The sequence below is a fragment of the Anolis carolinensis genome, chromosome 4, assembly GCF_035594765.1.
Source record: "Anolis carolinensis isolate JA03-04 chromosome 4, rAnoCar3.1.pri, whole genome shotgun sequence".
NCBI classification, from domain to species: Eukaryota; Metazoa; Chordata; class Lepidosauria; order Squamata; family Dactyloidae; genus Anolis; species Anolis carolinensis.
In genome coordinates, this window is record NC_085844.1 from 170,379,457 (window position 1) to 170,401,931 (window position 22,475).

General features: G+C 38.7%; 1 protein-coding gene across 2 annotated transcripts in view; it reads right to left on the reverse strand.

Moving 5' to 3' along the window:
- Positions 1-13,096, reverse strand: part of atg4c (autophagy related 4C cysteine peptidase) — a 162,301-nt gene extending 149,205 nt beyond the window's left edge. Inside the window, exons 1-2 of one of the 2 annotated variants that reach the window (XR_010005397.1) lie at positions 12,927-13,096; positions 926-1,056 (exon numbers count right to left, since the gene is read on the reverse strand). Coding sequence is in view for 1 of the 2 variants with exons in the window: in XM_062978253.1 (XP_062834323.1) it covers positions 926-1,001 (76 nt within the window). In the remaining variant the exon portion in view is untranslated. The remainder of the gene's footprint in view (positions 1-925; positions 1,057-12,926) is intronic. The other variant, XM_062978253.1, reaches the window with a different exon arrangement.
- Between the last annotated feature and the right edge of the window lie 9,379 nt (positions 13,097-22,475).

Below are 22,475 nucleotides of genomic sequence, written 5' to 3' on the forward strand. Positions count from 1 at the left end.
TGCTAAACTCCTCAGGCTGAAAAAGAAGGTGGAGGCGAATGGAGGATTGCCCTTCTCTCTCCAGTTTGAACAAGGGAAAAATAATGCAGTGGGATTACTTCTCGCCTTTGTTTCTTGTCACTGCCTTCACATAAGTTTCCTTTTCCAGCATTGACTCCTTTATATCAACCCATGTTTTGGAAGGTGATGTTTTGTCATCTTTCCCTAACTTATACACAAGTATACATGGTGATAGTTCTTGTATACAACTTTGAACTCTTTTTTGATATAGAGGATATATGAATGTCATTATACAAAGGAACAGCTTAAATAAATAGTATAGAGAAACAAGAATACATATTCAGAATACAGAAAAATGTATAAAACATTATTTTTAATCTTTAAGAACCCTAAACTGATGAGTAACTGTTTAGGATAGAGTGAAACTGTTGACTGTGTGTTGTCAGACTGCAACTCTCATTATCCCTTACCATTAATTAGGCCTGCAATGATTTATGAGATTTAAGTCCTACATCTGAAGTGCCATATGTTTCCCACCCCAACATAAACTTTGGTTTCCTTATATCTTTGTTAGGAATAACTAGTTTGTCCAGGTTGCTGTTAGTTGCTGTTTCTTTTGACCACCTAATGTGAAAGATTCCACCACAGTGGAAGAGAAAAATGACGAACAAACCTAAGGCATGTCTGTATGAAGGCAAATTAAACCAATGGATCTGGAACAGGCTGGAACATTCTTATTCGCTTCTCTATGCAAATTTCCACCTCCTTCCTTTGACACAGTTGGCATTATTCTCTACTCAGCATTAACAATAGTTACTATTAATTATGGCTACCAAGTCACTTTCATTTGTTTTATGACAACATTCAGATTCTTCTTTTTAAAATCCTAGGTTACATTCATTGCCACTGAATGCATTCTACTTACTGTATTTCACATTGTGCCATGCTGACATAAACTTTGATTTTATTTTTTCTACTTCATCTGTCCCTGTGGCCTCCATATTCAAATTCGAGGGGAAAAGCCATCACTGTCCCAAAAGATGCTAATTTCTGCTACTGCAAAAAAGAAAAGAATAAGCACATCCATGAACACTCTGGGCATCACTAAGCACGCTTGTGTTATTGGGTAGTTAAAGCTATTGTGACCAGGAAGGGCAATAAAATTACAGAACCCACCTCTTGCAGAGAGAATGGCAATTGTAACTTCTATGAATAAGTAATAAAAACATTTGATTCCAAATATACAACAGTAAAATTACCCTGCAAAGCTAAATAAAACATAATGTCCTCCAACTGCTCTCTATTCCACACTAAACTATCTTGCGTGCATAAACTACATTGGTGTACATTTGAGACCACCTAAACACTAATTGGAAGGCAGAGGAAAATATTTGAATTGCTGTAAAAGGGACACAGTTTTATATTATGTCTATTCCGTTTAGAAACAGGATGCTAAGCTCATAAATATTAATATCCTATTTAAGACAGTCAACTCCTATCTGAATCCAAAACACATTAAGCAGCAGAATCTGGGATGCAAACAAAAAAAGGGAGTGTGTTTGAGAAAAATACAAAGCATGTGGAAAAGCATGTCTTGTCCTGTTACGCTTTATTCTAGCTTACCAGCAATTTTAATGTTGTCTAATTGATACATTTGTAAAGATGTAGTTTAAAGAATATTACACCATCTCATAGAACCATAGAGTTGGAAGAGACCACATGGACCATCTAGTCCAACCCCCTGTCATGCAGGAAAAGCAATCAAAATACCCCTGACAGATGCCTATCCAGCCTGTTTAAAAACTGTCAGAAAAGAAGCTTCCACCACACCCGTGGCAGAGTTCCAATGGGCAACAGCTCTTACGGTTATACATGTTTTCCTAATGTTCGGGTGGAATCTCCTTTCCTGTAATTTGAACCTATTGCTCTGGGGTCCCAGTCTCCAGGGCATCAGAAAACAAGCCTGCTCCCTCTTCCTTATGCCATTCTTTCAAATATTTAAACATGGAAATCATGTCTCCTTCCAGCCTTCTCTTCTGCAGGTAAACATACAGCTCTTTAAGGCACTCTTCATAGGGCATGCCTTCCAAACCTTTAATTATTTTAGTCACCATCCTCTGGACACATTCCAGCTTGTCAAAATCGATCTGAAATTGTGGTGCCCAGAATTGGACACAGTATTCCAAGTGAGGTTTGACCAAAGCAGAATTGAGGGGCACTATTACATCTCGGGAAGTAGCAGACAATAATGAAAGGACCAAGGCAGTGATCTCTCAGACCCATCCTCTGCTTAGCTATCAGCCAGCGCACCAACACCTTAAATCAAGTAATAGCTTTCTAAGATCTAATCAGAGATACTCGCAGGAACATCTCAGCAAGCAAGAGTCCAAAATTGGCAGCCTAAAACCTGGAACCTCAATCCATGGCTGACCCTGGATGAGAGACTCCCCCCTGGGCACACAGAAGACTGGGCAACTTGGAAGGCGCTGAACAGATTGCACTTCTGGCACCACGAAGTGCAGAGCCAATTTTTAGAAATGGAGCTACAAAGTGGAGTCCACGACATGCAAGTGTGGAGAAGAGCAAACCACAGACCACTTACTACAATACAACCTGAGCCCTACCACATGCACAATGGAGGACCCTCTTTACAACAACACCAGAGGCACTCCAAGTGGTCAGCTTCTGGTCAAAGCACATTTAGTATAATGCCAAGTTTTTAACTTTGTGTTTTTAAATACATGATAACTGTACCCTAAATTCGGTTCTGACACGATAAACAAATATCTAACCCTCCCAATCTGGCGTCATCTGCAAACCTGATAAGTATGCCTCTAAACCTTCAACCAAGTCATTAATAAAGATGTTGAATAGCACTGGGCCTAGGACAGAACGATGGTATAAATAATATTATCCACTTTTCATTTAACTTTTGTAAATTTTGCACTGAAAGATAACCAACAAACACTGCAACACTGGTAATACGGGAATTTCATCAGAGGGTCAGTGTTTTATTTTGCTGAAGCAGATGAACAGACATCTGTTACCAAACTATGCTGAATGGAATCTGATAGGGGAAGTGGAAAATAACCTATTTTCTTACCTATAGGAGCTTTGTTCAGGCAACTGGCAGTTAATCAGCTTTTGTAGATTGGATTTCTTTTATTGTTCTATTAAGATTTGACAAGAACACTCATTTAAAGCAAGGATGGAGATGTGTAGCTTTTCAGATGCTCCTGACAACAATTTTCATCATTCCTCAACTGTTGGGTAGGTCTTGTGGGTTGAAGACCATTTAAAGCAACTGATCTATAATTATTTTGTTGTTGTTATTCTGTGCCTTTTAATTCTTTCTGAGCTAAGACAAATGCCCTATAATGGCATTTCCATGGCAAGATTTGTTTGGCGGAGATTCCTATGCCTTCCTCTGAGGCTGAGAAAGTCAACAACCCCAGACATTTTAACTAGCTGTTTTATGATTTAAAGAAATCAAACAGGCGAAATGAATCTGTTATCTAGTTTCTGTTCCCTGTAGAATGGCACCAATCAAAACCACTTCTTCATTCTATGAAATTTATTGCAAGGAACTTTCATACTCAAAATGCATACAATCAATGAAATATAGGAAAAACTACACATGTAATGTTCCTCCATTATCATTAATCAGCAAGGTGCCCCATATATTGATTAGGTCACTTCAAGTTAAAGCTTCTAATTAACCAAACCAAACTAAACCAAACCATGCTTTAGACAAATCTAAATCTACAGTGACCAAAACAAACATTTGATTCCATAAATCCCTTAAGTGCAGGAAAGGGTTTTTTTGTCTGCTACTGTAGTTGCTAAAGTACTTGAGTGCCTTGATTGCCACAAGAGTCAAGCCAATAATTTTTCACCAGTCTTTGAATTTCCAAATTTGAAGATGAATACAATCAAGTAAAGGCTGAAGTTAGCAGGAAATACAGTTTCTAGTTTTAGTCAAAGCCAACCAAATCCTAATGTGTAATAGTTTTATATATTAGGAGCCAAATAAATATAACGTCATTGTATCCACAGATTATTATGTTAATGTGGGATTTGTGTATTGATAGTGTTTAAATGCAATTTGTGTCTTGGTTTGTATTGCATACTGATTGCATCATCCAGAGTGTACTATAGTCTGTAAAGAGTTAATTACTGAGAAGTTGTGATGACCTTGATGTGTGACTGGAACTGGGGAGTGTCCAGACACAAGTGTTTGTGCATTACTGATTACATCAGTTCAGTTCTGTTCTGCTGTCTGTTGAGAAGTCAAGTCCTGTGTTTGTCTGCAAGTCTGTTTGTCTTTATTACTGCTTTCAGTAAAACTTGTATATAGTTTTACCATCGTCTCTGATGTCTCTTCGTTCGGCGTTTCTCTGACTCCATCCAACTACTGCTGCGCTGAGTAAATTACTCTGACATATTAGGCTATTAATTCAGAGATTTTTGGAAATCCAACCATAGAATTAAGTCTAGGCTAGCAAGCAAAACAGAATATTTTGCTGACTTTAACTATAATGCAAGTGGTAGCACAAAACAGTTTATGCTTGTAGCCTGCATTTGCACAACTGGAGAAATCCTGGGAGCTGTAGTTTTATAAAGTCTTTAGCCTTCTCTGCCAAAGAGTACTGGTACCTTGCTAAACTACAATTCCCAGGACTCCATAGTATTAAGCAATGGCAGTTAAAGTGTTGATGCATTTCCTAGTCAATGTCACAAGGGATGTCTAACGTAATTGCTTTACAACTGAGCAGGAAGCAAGACATTCCAACTTTTTCATATGGCAATAACTGTGCCATCTTATTCTACTTAGATACTGTGAATTAGGTGACAATAATGCAATCTACAGGCAGATCCATTGGGGGAGGCAGGAATTTACTGCCCCCCACAAAAATGTTGCCAACATCCCTGAGAAAGGAATGCCGACCTAAAAGTAAAGGTGGAATTGGATAAAGGTTGCATTCAACGGTAATTTGTCAGGGGCCTCATTCCATCCACTGGCAGGCCTGGAACATAAGGTGTGTCAGAGCATAGGCAAGCCCATCTTTTTCTTTCTATCAGCCACATATTGTCCACTCCTGAATTTCACATCTTCTTTATTTCGTGGCTTGATTTTTATTTCATGGAAGAATTGTCTTCCAAAGTAGGAAAACATTTCCCGAGAGAAGTCACAACTTGAATAATAACTTACCAGAAATACCTAGGTTCACAAAAAATAGAAACCTTTCATTCCCTTATATCAGTTGTTTGTGTGCTCTCTCTGTCTTTCTCTCTTGTACACATACCTGTATTATCTTATACACAAGTCTGTATTATCATAATACTTGTAGGAGGAAACTACTTGTAGTTGTGGAGGTTAATCAGCTTTCATGGTTCAGCTGCTATAATGCATAATAGAGCATAGAAGACTGAAAAATAAATACTGTGAGATGTTGTTAATATATTCTCATTAGTGAAGCTTTGGCTTTGAGTCTCTGAATTCAAAAGCTAGTGTTTTGGCTAAATAAGCAATAATGTCTGTAGATTCAGACAGTACATGTGCATATGAAATATTGGCAGCACAGTTCTGTATCTATTTTCCCAAAAATAAATCACAGTGTTGGATGATATTACCATATAGAATCATGTATAAGTCATTCTTATGCTTGCTGTAAGTTTTAAAATTGTTTTATTTGGTATGTTAATTAGGTTTTTATATCGGGATATGATGTTTTAACTGATTATGTATTGTGGTCGGATGTATTTGTATGAATTTTATATGTTGTATGCCGCTTTGAATCCCACCCATGGGAGAAAAGCGGGATAGAAATTAATAATAATAATAATAATAATAATAATAATACCTCTTACTTCCTTGTCTTCCATCTCACTGTTCTTTCACTCTTCCTCACTGGTATCGCACCCTGTTCATTCCCCTTTCCAAACTTTTTCCAGAAAACAGGATACACACATTGACTCTATCTGAATTATTCAAAGAATCTGGAAATAACATGCAAAATTGTCTAAAGCCATGCAGAGGAATGAATATTCCAGGCTGCCTCCGCCTTTATTTCTAGAGATAGTTAAGGATGTCACCCATTAACTAAAATTATACTGTAAGGACTAATCTGGTTGTCGATTGATATTAATGAGCATTGCTTGTTATATCTGTTTTATACTGTTTGCTGTTTTTATCTATTTTTATACTGTGTATTATATCATGTTTTTATTTATGCTATTTTAACTGTGTTGTTAGGTTTGGCCCTATGTAAGCCGCCCCGAGTCCCCAAGGGGAGATGGTGGCGGGATATGGTAGTTCTTATTATTATTACACAGAAAATTAATCATTTATTAAGAAATAAATTTTAAAACAAAATAATCCTGGGGCATACTTTCAGTGTGCAGGCTAAGGTAGGGTTTAATGGTCTTGGAGTTACAGTGGAGACTTGCATATCTTTCGTTTATTAGTCTAGGTTACCTATGGTAGCAGTTCTACAAACACTTGGAAGTCATACGTATATGATAAGAATTTCAAAGGAAGGCTCTTAAAGGAATACAAAACGCTGCATTGATAGGAATAACTATATTAAGAGGAGAAATGCATTTTTACGGTAACGGTGGCCAAATTTGATTTGTTTGCAGAAAGAAAATCATTTCTGATGTCATTTATTTTGCTCCAAGCCATTAGGAAAGGCCAGGCCATGAAACTAAGGCAAATCACACTAATTGTAAGGGAAAAAAAGAACAGACTGCCAGCGTTGAGGCATCTTAAAACAGGGCTGGCACAAATCCTTGTGGCTTCCTTTAGCAATCTACTGATATTTCAAGAACACTCAATATTAAGGAAGTATCATTAATCCACCAAACCCAATTCATTTTCCATAACTGCAGATTTAAACATCTTGTCCCAATATTAATTTTGGCATACAGATAAAAAAAAAAACAAGTAGTATATTCATTCAGACATGTATTCATCGCTACCAATCTAAGCTTATCTGTATTCCAAAGGCATCCAGAGGAAAAATTGGGAGATTTTGACAGTCCAGGTGATCCATAATACTATACATTTAATTTACTTAGTCTCCAGCTATTTAGGAACCAATGTAGGGATGGGGTGGGGAAGGCAATCATTCTATCAATTTGTTTCATAACCGCCTAGCCCGCTTCACCCTTTAATTTTTTTTGCACACGAATGAATATTTTAAGAAGGAATTTCCTGGTTTATTTTAAGGATTTTTTTCCCTTGCTTAAAGGCAAATCACTATGAATTGTTTTATTATGGTTTTCAACCATACCAGCTTTATCATACCAACTCATTATAATTTATGATGAAAGAAGCAGAAAAGTACTCATAACAAATATTTTTTTCAATTACAGTGGAGCAGTAGTAAGACGTAGTAGTAAATAGGATTCACAACTTTTCTAAGCTGTGACTTGCCTAAAACATTTCATTCCTTCTCACTCTCTCTTTGTAAACATTTTAAAAATCACAATTGTATGCAGATAAAGTCCATCGATGTTATACCCATGTGACAGGATGGCAGAGTAGGCTTGTGCAATTTGGCTGGAGGGCGATCCATTTTTGATATCCAAATTTTGTTGAGTACCAAGATCCGTTTTTGGGAGCCTCCCAAAAACCAGCTGATAGAAAAATCTGTTTTTGGTTTGGCAGCCAAAAGATCTGGGAAGATCCGGCCAATTGGCAGCAATGGAGAACTTACGAGGCTCCCCTTTCTGTTCCTAGGGGGAGAAGAGCGGTATATAAATTAAATAAATAAATAAATAAATAGGATCCTTTCCTTTCCTCAAGGGGGCCTGGGTTTGAGAAATTTATTTATTTATTTACAGCATTTTCACCCTGCCTTTCTCACCCGAGGGGACTCAAGACGGCTTACAATAAAGAAATGGGGTTAAGGAAGCACACTTCCTGGGTTCCATTACTTTCTTCTTTTCAAGGGAGCTTAAGTTTGAAGAACAGGGTTAAGGAGGCACTCTTCCTGGGACCCTTTCCTTTTTTCTTTTCAAGGGAGCCTGGATTTGAGGAATGGGGTTAAGGAAGTATCTTTCCTGGGCTCCTTTCTTCCTTTCAAGGGAGAGTGGGTTTGAGCAATGAGGTTAAGGAAGCACCCTTCCTGGGCTCATTTCCTTTCTTCTTTTCAAGGGAGCCTGGGCTTGAGGAACGGGGTTAAGGAAGCATCCTTCCTGGGACCCTTTTGTTTCTTCCTTTCAAGGAAGTCTGGGATTGAGGAACAGGGTTAAGGAAATAGCCACGTGGGATGCTATGGGGGAGAAAAAACATGGCAGCTAAGCCCTTGCCATTACAGCCATCCAGAGAAGCTGAACAAGCCAAATAAGCCAAAAGAAAACTGCTAAAACGCATCTGTGGACAAGTCTAGCAGAGAGGCCATGGATGACACCAGCCAGTCCTGTGGAAGTCAGAAAAGTCTGAGGAGTCAAAAAATATTTATAAAAACTTTGCTGGTGCTAAAGCGATGTACTAGCTGGGTGGGGAGAGCAATGCAACTAAGCAGTACAATTAAGGTACAGAGAAACCTGTGGCATTGTATGCATGTGTTTACATACAGCTGAAGATAAGCTTCAAATATTAATGCCTTCCTCCCATTCTTTACCTCTTCTTGCATAACTACTGGCATTATGGCAGAATGCCACACGGTTCTTCAAAAATTAATGCGCTATCACATATTGTAGTAATAAAGATCCTGCTACCCCTGTTTCCACAAAAATAAGACAGGGTCTTATATTAATTTTTGCTCCAAAAGATGCTTTAGAGCTTGTTTCCAGGGGCAGTCTTATTTTTCCAAATTGACTTTTGAAATGAAGTTGGGCTTATTTTTGAAATAGGGCTTATATTTCAATCATCCTCTGAAATGCTGAAAAATCATAATAGGTCTTATTTGCGGGGTAGGTCTTATTTTGTGGGAAACAGGGCACACACTTTGCTTTGTGTTATACCATAACCTGAAATGATCTCCAAATTTATTTTTAAAATGTAATCATTCTCTAGATGTCTTTTCTATTTACCATCAAACCTGCAGGCTTCCACTAAGGATGGAGTTAGGTCCAAATTAAAACCAAAGTTTATGGACAAGATTCAGTTGTTACTATCAACTAGAACTGGCCAACTGAACAAAAGGGAAGCTTGGTAAATCAACAAGTATATGAATAATGTGAGTCTATTCTAATTGAGAAAAAGGTTTTAAAAATGGGGGGGGGGGGAGCCTACTTAGTTTTTTTAACCCAGCACTCCCAGGTCACCACTAGTAGAAACTCTCATTTGAATATCTGTGTGCGCGCACACACACACACACACACACATATTTTATCTTAATACAGATGTCATGATTCCATCATCAAATCAGTTTTTCCTGTTTTTGTAACAGTGTACCTAATGAAAAGATCAAATGACCCTGAAATCGCATGTATCTTTTGTTAGTAATCTTTGTATTGTCCTAATAAAGATACTGCTTTTGAGGTAGAGTTTGAATTTTTCCTTATAGCCAAAATTAGTACTTTTTCTTGCTGTTGAGAATGCACCCAAATCTTCTCTCTCTATATATATAGATATAGATAGACATATAGAAGAGAGAGAGAGAGAGGGAGGGAGGGAGAGAAGCCTGTGAGAAGACTGCCCACTGAGAAAGCATCAATTTGCTAATCATGCTCAAGGGGGCATTATGTAGAATACAGAGTCTCCACAAAGGGGAACAGGACAAAGTCTGGACACCAGATCATGATAAGAGATAATAAGGGATAAAACCTAGTGCATTTTTTCTAGAAGCCAGGTCTATCCATTATGATCAGACACCATATTTACCAGAAATAGTATGATCAGAGCTTTTCTGAAAATGTGCAGCCAGATACAAAGTGTACAGTAATAAAACAACAAAAGCAGTTGAAAACCAAAACAAAATGTAGATAAAGAATAGAAGAATAATCACATCACATGTGAGTGTTCCAGATTGCTTTAAAACCCCAAACTCTTGTACCCCTTTCCCTGCTATTCTAAAAGCTTCTCCCTGAAGATTTTACTGCTTTCTACTAAGAGTCCACTAAGCTTCACATCTGCACATTAAGGAACTCCTGTGCCCAAAAAAGTAAGCAATGAGGTGGTGTCAATTGCACAATGATGGCAAAGCCATAAAATATTTAGTTCTTTCTTAAGACAACCAGATTACATTTTGTGCATGTCTTTCCTGCTCTTGCTATTTGTATGTCTTCATTTCTTTAAATGTCCCTTACTTTGAATTCCAGTCCAAACAACATTTTGTTAGGGTTTATGTTGCCTCTTGTGAATATAAAAGTGCCCTGTATTACCACTAACAAGTTTTCAAATGCTTCGTGCAGACTTTAAATATGCAGTCAAATATGCTATGATCAAAGTCATTACTGGGGATAGGACAACAGCTGAACAAAAGAATTCAGAGGACTTTTTGAAACAGGTAAATATTTGACTCTATGTTCTTCATACTGTATATTTCTTTCTTTGATCACAGCTGTCTAAATATTATAGATTATGATAACAATCAACATACTATGGTGTACAATATGTACATAAATTATTGTACACAAACCACAAACTACTTTATAGGTTTTTTTCCCTTATACATCAAATTGTCTATCAACATAGAGACCACATGAAGTTCATAGGTTTTGGGGGGAGAGATTCAAGATATAGTTTTGCAAGTTCCTCCTCTAATATATAACGTAAGTATTTATTGGTGGTCTCCTATCCAAGTACTGTTAGGCCTCTGTATCCACAAATTCTACACCCACAGATTCAACCAAAAAGCAAACTTTGATGTTGTCATTTTATATAAGGACACAATTTTACTACCCCACCATAAATAATAGGACTTGAAATTCCACACATTTTGGTATCCAGAGAAACCAAACCCCAGTCGAAAGCAAGGGCCCGCTAGGATCGGATGCCTTACTTCCCCCTCAAAAATGACACCCCTGTTGTATTCACATTACAAACAACTGTTGTTGTTGTGTGCCTCCGAGACTTAATGGCAACTCTATCACAGAGTGTTTTTGGCAAGATTTTTTCAGAGGGGATTTCATGTTTTCTAGCTGCTTCCATTCCTGGAATCTCAACTTAGGGGGAAAACCCACTGCCGTCCAAGGGGTTATTTCTTCCCAATAAAGATGTGTTTAGAGTTAAGATGTACTTTTTTCAATGGGTCGAACATTGCTTATTAACCTCCCAAACTGGCAATAGAGAAAACCTGTATAAAGCACATATGGGGTCACCACTTCTATTTTTGTTATTGTTCCTGACTTATGGTAGCCCTACCACAGGGTTTTCTGGGTAAGATTTATACAGAGGAAGCTTGCCTTTCCTCTGAAGCTGAGGCCCGATCTATACTGTCATATAATCCAGTTTCTGAATCCATATTACCTGTTTTGAACTAGATTATATGGCAGGGCAGACTCATATAATCCAGTTCAAAACAGATAAATCTTTGGGCCCAGCATTTGAGAAACCACATCTCCTCCTATCAGCCCACACAAGCCCTGAGATCACCAGGAGAGGCCCTCCTCTTGGTCCCTCCACCGTCACAAGTACACTTGGTGGGAACGAGGGAGAGGGCCTTTTTGGTGGTGGCCCCGCAGCTCTGGAATGCCCTCTCCAAAGTGGCACGCTCATTATTGACCTTTTGCTCTCAAGTGGAGATATTTTTATGGAAGCAGGTATTCCTCAATAACGCACAAGATTGGTCACTTTGATCAGATAGGGCTTCAAGAGTCATATAGCCAGAGTCATTGTGCTCTGAATTGTGCAGCTTACATTTCAATGTTAAGATAACCTAAGTGTAGATTTTTTTAAATAACAATGATATATGTGTCTTTTAAATGCTTATTTATACCTTTGTAATTTGGTTTTATACAAAGTGTGTTTTATCGTTTATATGTTGGGTTGTGGGATGAGGAGCTTTGTATTATGTATTATGCATCTGTTATGGTTTGAGTCCAATTCATGGGAGAAAAGTGGGAGAAAAGTAAACAAATAATAATAATTCAGAAACTGGATGACAGGACAGTGTAGATGAATGGTTCTCAACCTGGGGTCCCAAAATGTTGTTGGCCTTCAACTCCCAAAAATCCTAACAGCTGGTAAACTGGCTGGGATTTCTGGAAGTTGTAGGCCAAAAACATCTGGGGACCCTAAGTTGAGAACCACTGATGTAGATTCAGCCTGAGAAAAAGCTATCCTTATCCTTAATTCAGGCTGGATCTACATTGTCATATAATCCAATTCCAAACTGCATTATATGGTCAATGTCGACCCATATAATACAGTCTGGACATTATTATATGAGTCTACAGTACAATGACCATACAATGCAGTACCAAACTGCATTATATGGCAGTGCAGCCCAAACATATGCAACCAGAATATTGAATGTAAAAACTATTAGTTCTCCAAGTTTACCCCAGAAGAATAGCTGTTGTTCCAGTTTTCCTTTTCAAAGAAATCATGATTTGACCAGACCTTGTCTTTAGCTAGACCAAACTGCAAGAAAATACCCTTTCCAACCTTCCCCACCTCTACGGATTTCTCCTAGGTCAGGCATGGGCAAACTTGGGCCCTCCAGGTGTTTTGGACTTCAACTCCTATCATTCCGAACAGTCTCGGGCCCTTTTCTTTTCCCCCTCAGCCGCTTAAGCGACTGAGGGCGAAAAGAAAGGGGCCTGAGGCTGTTAGGAAATGGAGGAGTTGAAGTCCAAAACACCTGGAGGGCCCAAGTTTGCCCATGCCTGACTTAGAGTCATTCAGTGGTTTGTCTTCATTCAGCCTCTGAGGCCCTCCCACCCTGGAATTCCCATAGAGAAAGGTACTTCCACTCTTTCTTCAGAGATTTTTTTAAAATGTCCTAAAGTATTTGATATTCCATGCTCACCGAGGGCGTCGAGGCCACTGAACAGGCTTCTCACACTCCACCTCAGGATTTCCCAATCGCCACCGCGGGTATTATGGCCCACGGCGGCTGCCATAAGCGCCCGCTAGCAATGTTAGCAAGCTTCCACTTCAGCGTCTCCGTTTCCGAAACATCCAGCGCCGCATATATATATGTGCGGGAACTACCTGTCCCAAAATTCATTGCGAGTGGGCGTAAGCGGCCGCCTCAGTGATAGGGAAGAAATGCATTCTGGGAGATGTAGGCTGCAAAAGTGGGGGAATTTCTGTGGAAAGAGTGAATGTTGGTAGGCGTCATAAGCAATGGCTTATCACCATCAGAGGGTGCATCTACGCTGGAGAATGAATGCACTTTGTCGCCACTTTTACTGCTATGGAATCATGTCGATTGTCGTTTCACAACCACTTTAGGCTTTAGTTGCTGTGAGTTTTCCGGGCTGTATGGCCATGTTTCAGAAGCATTCTCTCCAGACGTTTCGCCCACATCTGTGGCAGGCATCCTCAGAGGTAGTGAGGTCTGTTGGAAACTAGGCAAGTGGAGTTTATATATCTGTGGAAGGTCCAGGGTGTGAGAAAGAACTCTTGTCTTTTTAAGGAAAGCGTGAATGGCGCAGTTGGCCACCTTGATTAGCACTGAATGGGCTTGCAGCTTCAAAGCCTGGCTGTTTCCTTTGTTGGGAAGTGTTAGCTGGCCCTGATTGTTTCATGCCCGGAATTCCCCTGTTTTCTGAGTGTTGTCTTTATTTACTATCCTAATTTTAGATTTTTTAAAACAATGGTCACCAGATTTTGTTCATTTTCATGGTTTCCTCCTTTCTGTTGAAATTGTCCACATGCTTGTGGATTTCAATGGTGTCGTTGTGTGGTCTGACATGATGGTTGTGAGAGTGGTCCAGCATTTCTGTGTTCTCAAATAATATACTATGCCCAGGTTGGTTCAAGTGCTCTGCTATGGCTGACTTCTCAGGTTGACTCAGTCTGCAGTGCCTTTCGTGTTCCTTGATTCGTGTTTGACCAACGCTGCGTTTGGTGGTCGCTATGTAGACTTGTCCACAGCTTCATGGTATACTGTAGACTCCTGCAGAAGTGAAAGAATCCCTCTTGTTCTTTAGCCTTCTCAGCCAAATAGTGTTGTTGCCTCACCAAATCCCATTGTTCCACAGCATTGAATTGAGTCAGTTAAAGTGGTATCAAACTGCATTCATTCGACAGTGTGGATCAGGCATGGGCAAACTTGGGCCTTCCAGCTGTTTTGGACTGTAACTCCCACAATTCCTAACAGTCTCAGTCCCCTTCCTTTTCCCCCTCAGCCGCTGGAGGGCCCAGGTTTGCCCATGCCTGTTCTAGTGTGATGAGGTCCTTAATGCTGTTTCAAACTGGTATTGAAGAAAATGGTTTCAATGTTAATGATTACATAGGAAATCTAGCAACCAGTTTGAGGCCCGGATGGTGATTGTTGCAAACCACAGAGCACTGAGGCACATTAAGGGCTTTCTTTCGCCTGCTTTTGTGGGAGTTTGTTGTCTGGCCACCACAGTTTGAAGCTAGTTTCAAATTGCATTAAACAGTCAGTGTAGATGGGGCCACTTTTTTTTTTTTCATGTCAGGAGTGACTTGAGAAACTGCAAGTTGCTTCTGGTGTGAGAGAACTGGCCATCTACAAGGACGTTGCTCAAGGGACTCCCAGATGTTTTGATGTTTTACCATTCTTGTGGGAGGCTTTTCTCATGTCCCACATGGGGATCTGGAGCTGACAGAGGGGCCCTGGTGGAGTTGGGAAGTCTATTTACGTAAATGGGATGGCTTTAAAAGAATAGGGTATAGTGATCTCACACAACATTCGACGCATGGAAGATTAGTTCTCACAGATAAAGTTGCAAGGTGTTATCAAGGAGAAAAAACAAAGGCCAATGATTCAATTATATATACTATCTTCAGTTGCAATTCAGGGCGAGTCTATTATGTCCTTGAGAAGTTACTTTATGTATGTTTAAAGGCAGATGAGAACTGATTTCGGCTACTGACACATTAACACAGACATCAGCGCATTCCTTTTCTCTTGTGCTTTATCTAACAGTGATTCCCAACCTTTGGGCCTCCAGGTGTTTCTAACAGCTAGTTAGCTGGCTGGGATTTCTGGGAGTTGAAGTCCAAAACAGCTGGAGGCCCAAAGGTTGGGAACCACTGATCTAAAAGGAAGGGGATCAAAATGAGAATTGTAGGATAAGATGGAGCACTCTGGTTCTAAATGGAGTCTTAGTTACTATATCCCATAGAAGATAGTTCTAAGCTATAATCTTTGCTAAAACTAAATTAGTTGGGTATTGCAACCACTGTTAGAGAACTCTATTCTGCAAAGCATCCTTTACCTCTGACAATTATTTGTAACGAATGTCAAAAATGCAATGGTGAGTGGTTTATGTTTGCCTGACTGTCAACATAAGACTTTAAGTTGCCTATCAAGTTATGACAAAAATAAAGTATTATTGTTATTATTATTATTATTATTATTATATTATGACACAGCAAACAAGATAGATATGCTGGATTTCGTATCACAAAATCACAAGTTGAACACTTCCCAAGTGTCTAGGACTGTGTTGTTGTTGTTGTTGTTGTTATTATTATTATTATTATTATTATTATTATTATTATTATTATTATTGGGAGCCATGGTGGAGCAATAGGTTAAACCCTTATGCCGGCTGAACTGCTATCCTGAAAGTTGCCGTTTTGAATCCGCGAGGCATGGTGAGCTCCCATCTGTCAGCTCTAGCTTGCGGGGACATGAGAGAAGCTCATCACATCCGAGCATCCCCTGTGCTACGTCTCTGTAGTCGGACAATTTTCTCACACCAGAAGCGACTTGCAGTATGTTCTCAAGTCGCTTCTGACACGATAAAAAATATTATTATGACAATCCCATGAATGTAATAATAATAATAATAATAACAACAACAACAATAACAACAACTTTATTTTGTACCCCACCACCATCTCTCCAAATCTTACACATGAGACAGAAAGTCCAACAGACATAAAAGCAAACAATCCTTTAAAACAACACCACCACTAAAATAAAATAAGAACATTGTAAGATACAACAATCCGTAAAAACACAATTAAAACAAAGAGAAAAAACAGTAGTGTTAAGGCTCCATCAGACCGTGTTCAACAAAAGCCAATGACCATACTTATAAAAATTTAAAGGGTTGGGCATGGGATAGTGCAAAAGAGCATAAGATAGGGCTTGGGGAATGGATGAGGTGCAAAGAACAGAGTACTATCTGACAACTTAGGGACTGAGCATTTTTAACTAGGGACTAATCTTTCTCAAATGCTTGCTGGAACAATCAAGTTTTCAGATTCCTGCGAAAGGAAGACTGTGTGAGGGCTTGTCTAATCTCCCAGGGGAAAGTGTTCCAAAGTTGAGGAGCCATGACCGAGAAGGCCCTCTCCCTCGTCCCCACCAACCATGCCTGTGACTGTGGTGAAAGCGAGAGGAGGGCCTCCCCGGCAGTTCTCCTTTTACAGCGTCAATCACACTGCACACTTGCAGTACTTTGATAACTGCCATTCTGGACCAGAATGAAGAAGGCGGGGCCAGGAAGACATCTTTCCACCATGTCTCCTTATCAATTTAATGATATAATAATATATAATAATATTACACTATACTAATATTATAATATATTGTATATACATGTAATATTAATAATGATATTATGATGCAATACAATTTAATAATTATAATTCACCATTATAATTGTATGTATATATACTTGTAAACCGCCCTGAGTCCCCTTCAGGGTGAGAAGGGCGGGATATAAATGCCGCAAATAAATAAATAAGACTTCATCTGCTATGGCTCTATGCTATTGTATCAAGGTATGACAATTCCATGAATTTCATAGGGCTTTCTAAGGCAAGGATTACTCAGAGGTGGCTTTTCCAGTTCCTCCCTCCAGGATCAAACAGGATCTGATACATTTATGTAACCAAGCCATGATAGGTACCCCCCCCCCCCCCGGGCTGGTCCAGAGTTGAGAAATTCTGAAGCTTTACAGGTCTGGGACATAGCAGTTGCTGTACCCTACAAACTCTAAACCCTTTAATAAAATATATCAATCAGTGATTTTCTGTAACATTTTTATCTTTTCTATACTGTACTGTGCAAATTCCTTATATGAAGTGTATAAACTGTTTCTAAGGGCCCTTCCAGACAGGCCCTATATTCCAGAATCTGCTCTTAGGTTTTCTGCTTTAAACTAGATTGTATTAGTCCCCACTGCTAGATAATCTGGGATACACAGAAAACCTGGGATCAGAACCTTGGATATAGGGTCTGTCTGGAAGGGCCCTAATATATGTATCAAAATGTAACTTGAAGGCAGCTACCTCTTCATGCCCCCGTTTGCATAATATCCTAGGAAAGAGGACCTTGGTCAAGATCATTTCAGCTATTTCCCAAGCTAGATAACTATCAGAATCATTGTGTGTATTTATAGACAGATTATACTCTATATCAACAAAATAAGCTCAGGCTGTTTGTCCATTTAACCCAGGGGTCCCCAAACTTAGGTCCGGGGGCCGGATGCAGCCCTCCAAGGTCATTTACCTGGCCCCCGCCCTCAGTTTTATAATATAATATTTTATATCAGTTTTAATAATATAATATATTGTATATACATATAATATTGATAATAATATTATGTTATACAATATAATACTAATAGTAATACCATATAATAATATTAATTATATGTTATATATTACATATTATATAATAGTATAGTGGTATAGTTCAGTATAGTAATATATAATGCTAATATTGTGCTATGCTAATAATATAGTATATTGTATGCACATATGCTCTGAGTCCCCTTCGGGGTGAGAAGGGCGGGATATAAATGTAGTAAATAAATGCAGTAAATAAATAATTAATTTTAGACTTAGGCTCGGCCAAAGTCTGAAATTACTTGAAGGCACACAACAAGAATCCTAATTAACTTGACTATCTCATTGGCCAGTAGCAGGCCCACACTTTCCATTGAAATCCTGATAGGTTGATGTTGGTTAAAATTGTTTTCATTTTTAAATATTGTATTGTTTTTTCGTTGTTGCTGTTGTTGCACTACAAATAAGACGTGCAGTATGCATAGGAATTTGTTTTGTTTTTTTCAAATGATAATTCGGCCCCTCAACAGTCTGAAGGATTGTGGACCCGCCCTCTGCTTCAAAAGTTTGGGGACCCCTGATTTAACCTGAGGTTGAGATTCTGCCACTCCCACGGAAGGGGGGGCTTAGTAGATGTGCATTCATTAATCTTTTATGCCAGCAGTCAAGTCTTTGATTGGTTAAATCTAACATCTTTGTCTTTTGGGATCTGCACCTTTGTCTCACACAGAAGCAGACATTTTAGTTAATCAGAGGACCTCTTTCCCGCCTACATCAGATGGCAGAAAGGGCAGCAACTAACAACAACAACATGTGTTACCCTGCTGCCTTTTCTACCATCACACGGCAAAAAAGGGAGGAAAGTGCGAGTAGCTCCATTGGAGATACCCAAACTACAATTTCCTCCCCATAGTGGAGGAGAAATCGCCTTTCGGTGCTTCCCCTCCACTTTGGGAGGAATGTGAGTAGGGTCTGCCATACATTGTGTAATGGCGCATGGCAGGCCCCATCTTTGCTGTTCATAAAAGAGGCAAAATGGGGTGGAAATGCCCCTCATCTGCATATCCACACCATTGTTTTTTCATGGACTGCGTCTTCCCATCTCTGCAATGGATGGGTTCTTGAACTGACCAACCACTGGCTGCCATTCTTCCCACCCTGGAAAATTCCTGTAGACTTTGACGTCAAGAGAATAATAATAATAATAATAATAATAATAATAATAATAATAATAATAATAATAATAATAATCTGCTTTATTTATACCCCACCCCTCTCCCCAAACCCTGGCCAATCTGGGCACAGATTCAAGCCTGCCTCTTTTTCAGCCAATTAGGATTTCAGAACCGTATAAGATGTCTTGTGCTTTTCTGTAAATTCATGTTTGTACCTTTTGAAGTAAATTGCTTGTAAAGGTAAAGGTTAAGTCCAGTCATGTCTGACTCTGGGGGTTGGTGCTCATCTCCATTTCTAAGCTGAAGAGCCGGCGTTGTCCATAGACACCTCCAAGGTCATGTGGCCAGCATGACTGCATAGAGCGCCATTACCTTCCCACCGGAGCGGTACCTATTGATCTACTCACATTTGCATGTTTTCGAACTGCTAGGTTGACAGAAGCTGAAGCTAACAGCGGGCACTCACTCTGCGACCTTTTGGTCTGCAAGTTCAGCAGCTCAGTGCTTTAACACACTTCGCTACCGGGGCGAAGTGTACCTGCATCTTTTTTGGCCAAATCATATTAAACCTCTGTGGCTTGTCTTCGCCTATCTAGTTTAGCATATGCTCCCTGGACATAGACCTCTCTAACCACAGTCCTAGTTAAATTACTACATTTAGAACAGAGCTTTCTAAACATTTCATGTTGGTGACATACTTTTTAAGATATGCATCATTTTGCAACACAATAAGAGATATGGGCACATAAATTGTAATAATGAAATGTATGGAGACACAATGTATCTCATGAAACCTTTCATTTATATTTTTAAAGATCTATGATTTGTAAGTTAGTCACATACATTTCCAAGATTTTTGTCATTTGTTGTTTGTGCGACACACCTATACACTGCAGCCAATACACTAATGTGTCATGAAACACAGATTAGAAAGCTCTGGTTTAGAGTATTTACTTGTGTAGCCCCCCAAAAGATTGCTCTCCCGTCCAAGTTATAACCAGCCTGTTTACCTTCCAAGATAATACCTTCAATAAATATTACTAATTGCCAGTAGATGGCTCTCTTAATGTAAATTCCTGTGTGGATACATTTGCATTTTGTATCTCTATTACCGCCAAGGGACTGTTATATTTCCATCCATCTTTTAAAAAAGAAATTAGAGAGACAGAAACTGACACAAAATATACTACTTATTTTTCTTATGTATGACATTAGCAATAAGACATGTATTTTGCACATTTTGCATTGTTTAAAATTACAGTTAAACAAGGCATGTATGCTGTTCTTATTTAATTTTGGCTTCCAACAGCATTACTCTTCCCCAATAATATGAAAGCATTAATACAAATGTATACTGAATGCTAGGTTGTATCAGTGGTTCTCAACCCGTGGGTCCCCAGGTGTTTTGACTTACAACTCCTAGAAATCCCAGCTAGTTTACCAGGGGACCCACAGGTTGAGAACCACTGGGTTATACAGTAGTTATGCTTGGAGCATACCAAAGTAAATGGGATTGGTTAGCCATGCTAGTCCTATTAGTTTTGATGTATATGACTAAATCTAGATACAATCTTATAAAAGCAGAGTTACTTCAAAGTTGTGAAGATTTTTTAATTTTAAAACACCCTCATAATTGCTTATTGTTTCAAGATGTAGAATCTACATAGGAACGTTCTTTGTAGTTTGTATTGGAGTTATAGAGCCCCCTCCTTGCAAATCCTAATTTTGGAGCTGCAAACATTTCCTGGTCAATTATTTATTTTCACACAGCCATTTTCACCATCTTAAGATTTCTTTTAACGTTAACACAAAGAACTACATCAATCTTTTAATCAGACCACCTTTTTCCAAAATAGGAAAACAACACACTCTTAACCACAAAAGGTAATCCAGTTTTATTTATGGTCTCTCAAGGTAAAATTTCCAGTCTCTGCACAGTTATATGATAGATGGATATCAACGTTCATTTATGACCAAAGGCGATTGTAAAACATACACAATAAAGACACAAAAATGCAATCAGATAATAATTAAGTATAAAATATCTATAACATGTATTTGTTTTATGGATTAATGATAACACTCCCTGTGTTTATCTAATAAAATCTGCATGCCCTAATATATGAGTACATGCATTCAATATTTCGTTTTTGTCACTATTTGTTTCAAGTGAAGTGGACAGATCATTAACTGCAAACAATTTCCTCAATTTTCAGATATGGACAGATAGTAAGAAACTTAACATTAACAATTTAACCTCATAGGAAGTGAACAGTCAGAAGTCAATTGTTTTGAAGCTTCCTGTGTATGAAATACAAATGATCTTTTTTCCAGAAGAAGAAACCATTAGACCTGTCTGCTTGAAGTAAATCAGAGTTAGCCCAATAGGAAGAGGCATGGAAGGAAGCACAGAAAAAAAATCAAGGGGGAAAAATCAAGTAAGGAAGGTACTATATACATGCAGTATCACCACTAAGGTACAAGGGGATAAAATCTATACATTCAGAACACAGATATTACTTTGATGTTGATTTATCTCTTATTTCTTGCCACTAAAATCTTGTACCTCCTACCGACTTAGTATCTTCAGTTTCCTACCAGTAAATATTTGAATGATGGTGATTACTTACCAGACATTACTAAGAAGTATACATTGCTATGAAAAGACAATGTTACAACATTTATTAATCAAGCTCCTGTTCCAAGGACAGCATTAACAGTAGTTGAGAGATTACTGGAGACACGTGCTGTATCCACCCCACCCACCACCCACCCCAAATAGTTGATTAATTTACAAATATTCAAGTTTGAGATACCAGGCAAGGAATATGAGTTATGTCACCATTCCTGTGTTTGGATAGGAATCTCATTTAAATCTAGATGTTCTGATAAGCATTTTAATCGGATGTAAGTTCCCTGATCTCTCCCCTGGAGAATATATCAACAGGTTAACCAGAACTCCACCTATTGAAGGAAGTTATCTTCCAGCTGCCGTACCAATGGAATTAAATCTACATCAAAGGAAAGTGTTAAAGGTCACTGTGTCTGTAAAGGAACTAATGGGTTAATACCAACATGAGTAAATGTGAACTCATATATTCATACATGAACAACTCTTGGATCAGTCCCAAACAGATGTCCTTTGCTAAAAAGGTCTGAATCAATTAAATCATAGTCCTACCCTACTTAAGGAACAAACCCTTATGAATGGCATAGATATGTTCTGAAGCATCTGTGATTAATGATGCATTTGCTTCCAAAATTACACTAAAACTAGAAAACTGCAGCAGCAAAGACTTGGATGGCTGGTTCAAACAATCCATAATGTTCATCTCCACTCATTCTGTTTCCTTTCCTACCTTTCAGGATTGTAGGAATATAGGTCTGTAGTGATATCTTCAGCAAAATTAGAATTCTGGACAGCATTTAAAGGCACAACAGCCAAGACAATAGAGCTTGCAGCAGTGGTTCTCAATCTGTGATTTGTTTTGGTCTTCAACTCTCATAAAACCTAACAATCCTGGTAAGCTGGCTGGGATTTCTAGGAGTTGGAGGCCAAAACACCTGGGGACCCACAGGTTGAGAATCACTGGCTTAAAGAATAGGTAAAGAGTGTGCATCCCACTTTAAATTCTCCTGCAGAATTCTGGGGTTTGTATTTTAGTAAGGTCCAGGACTTC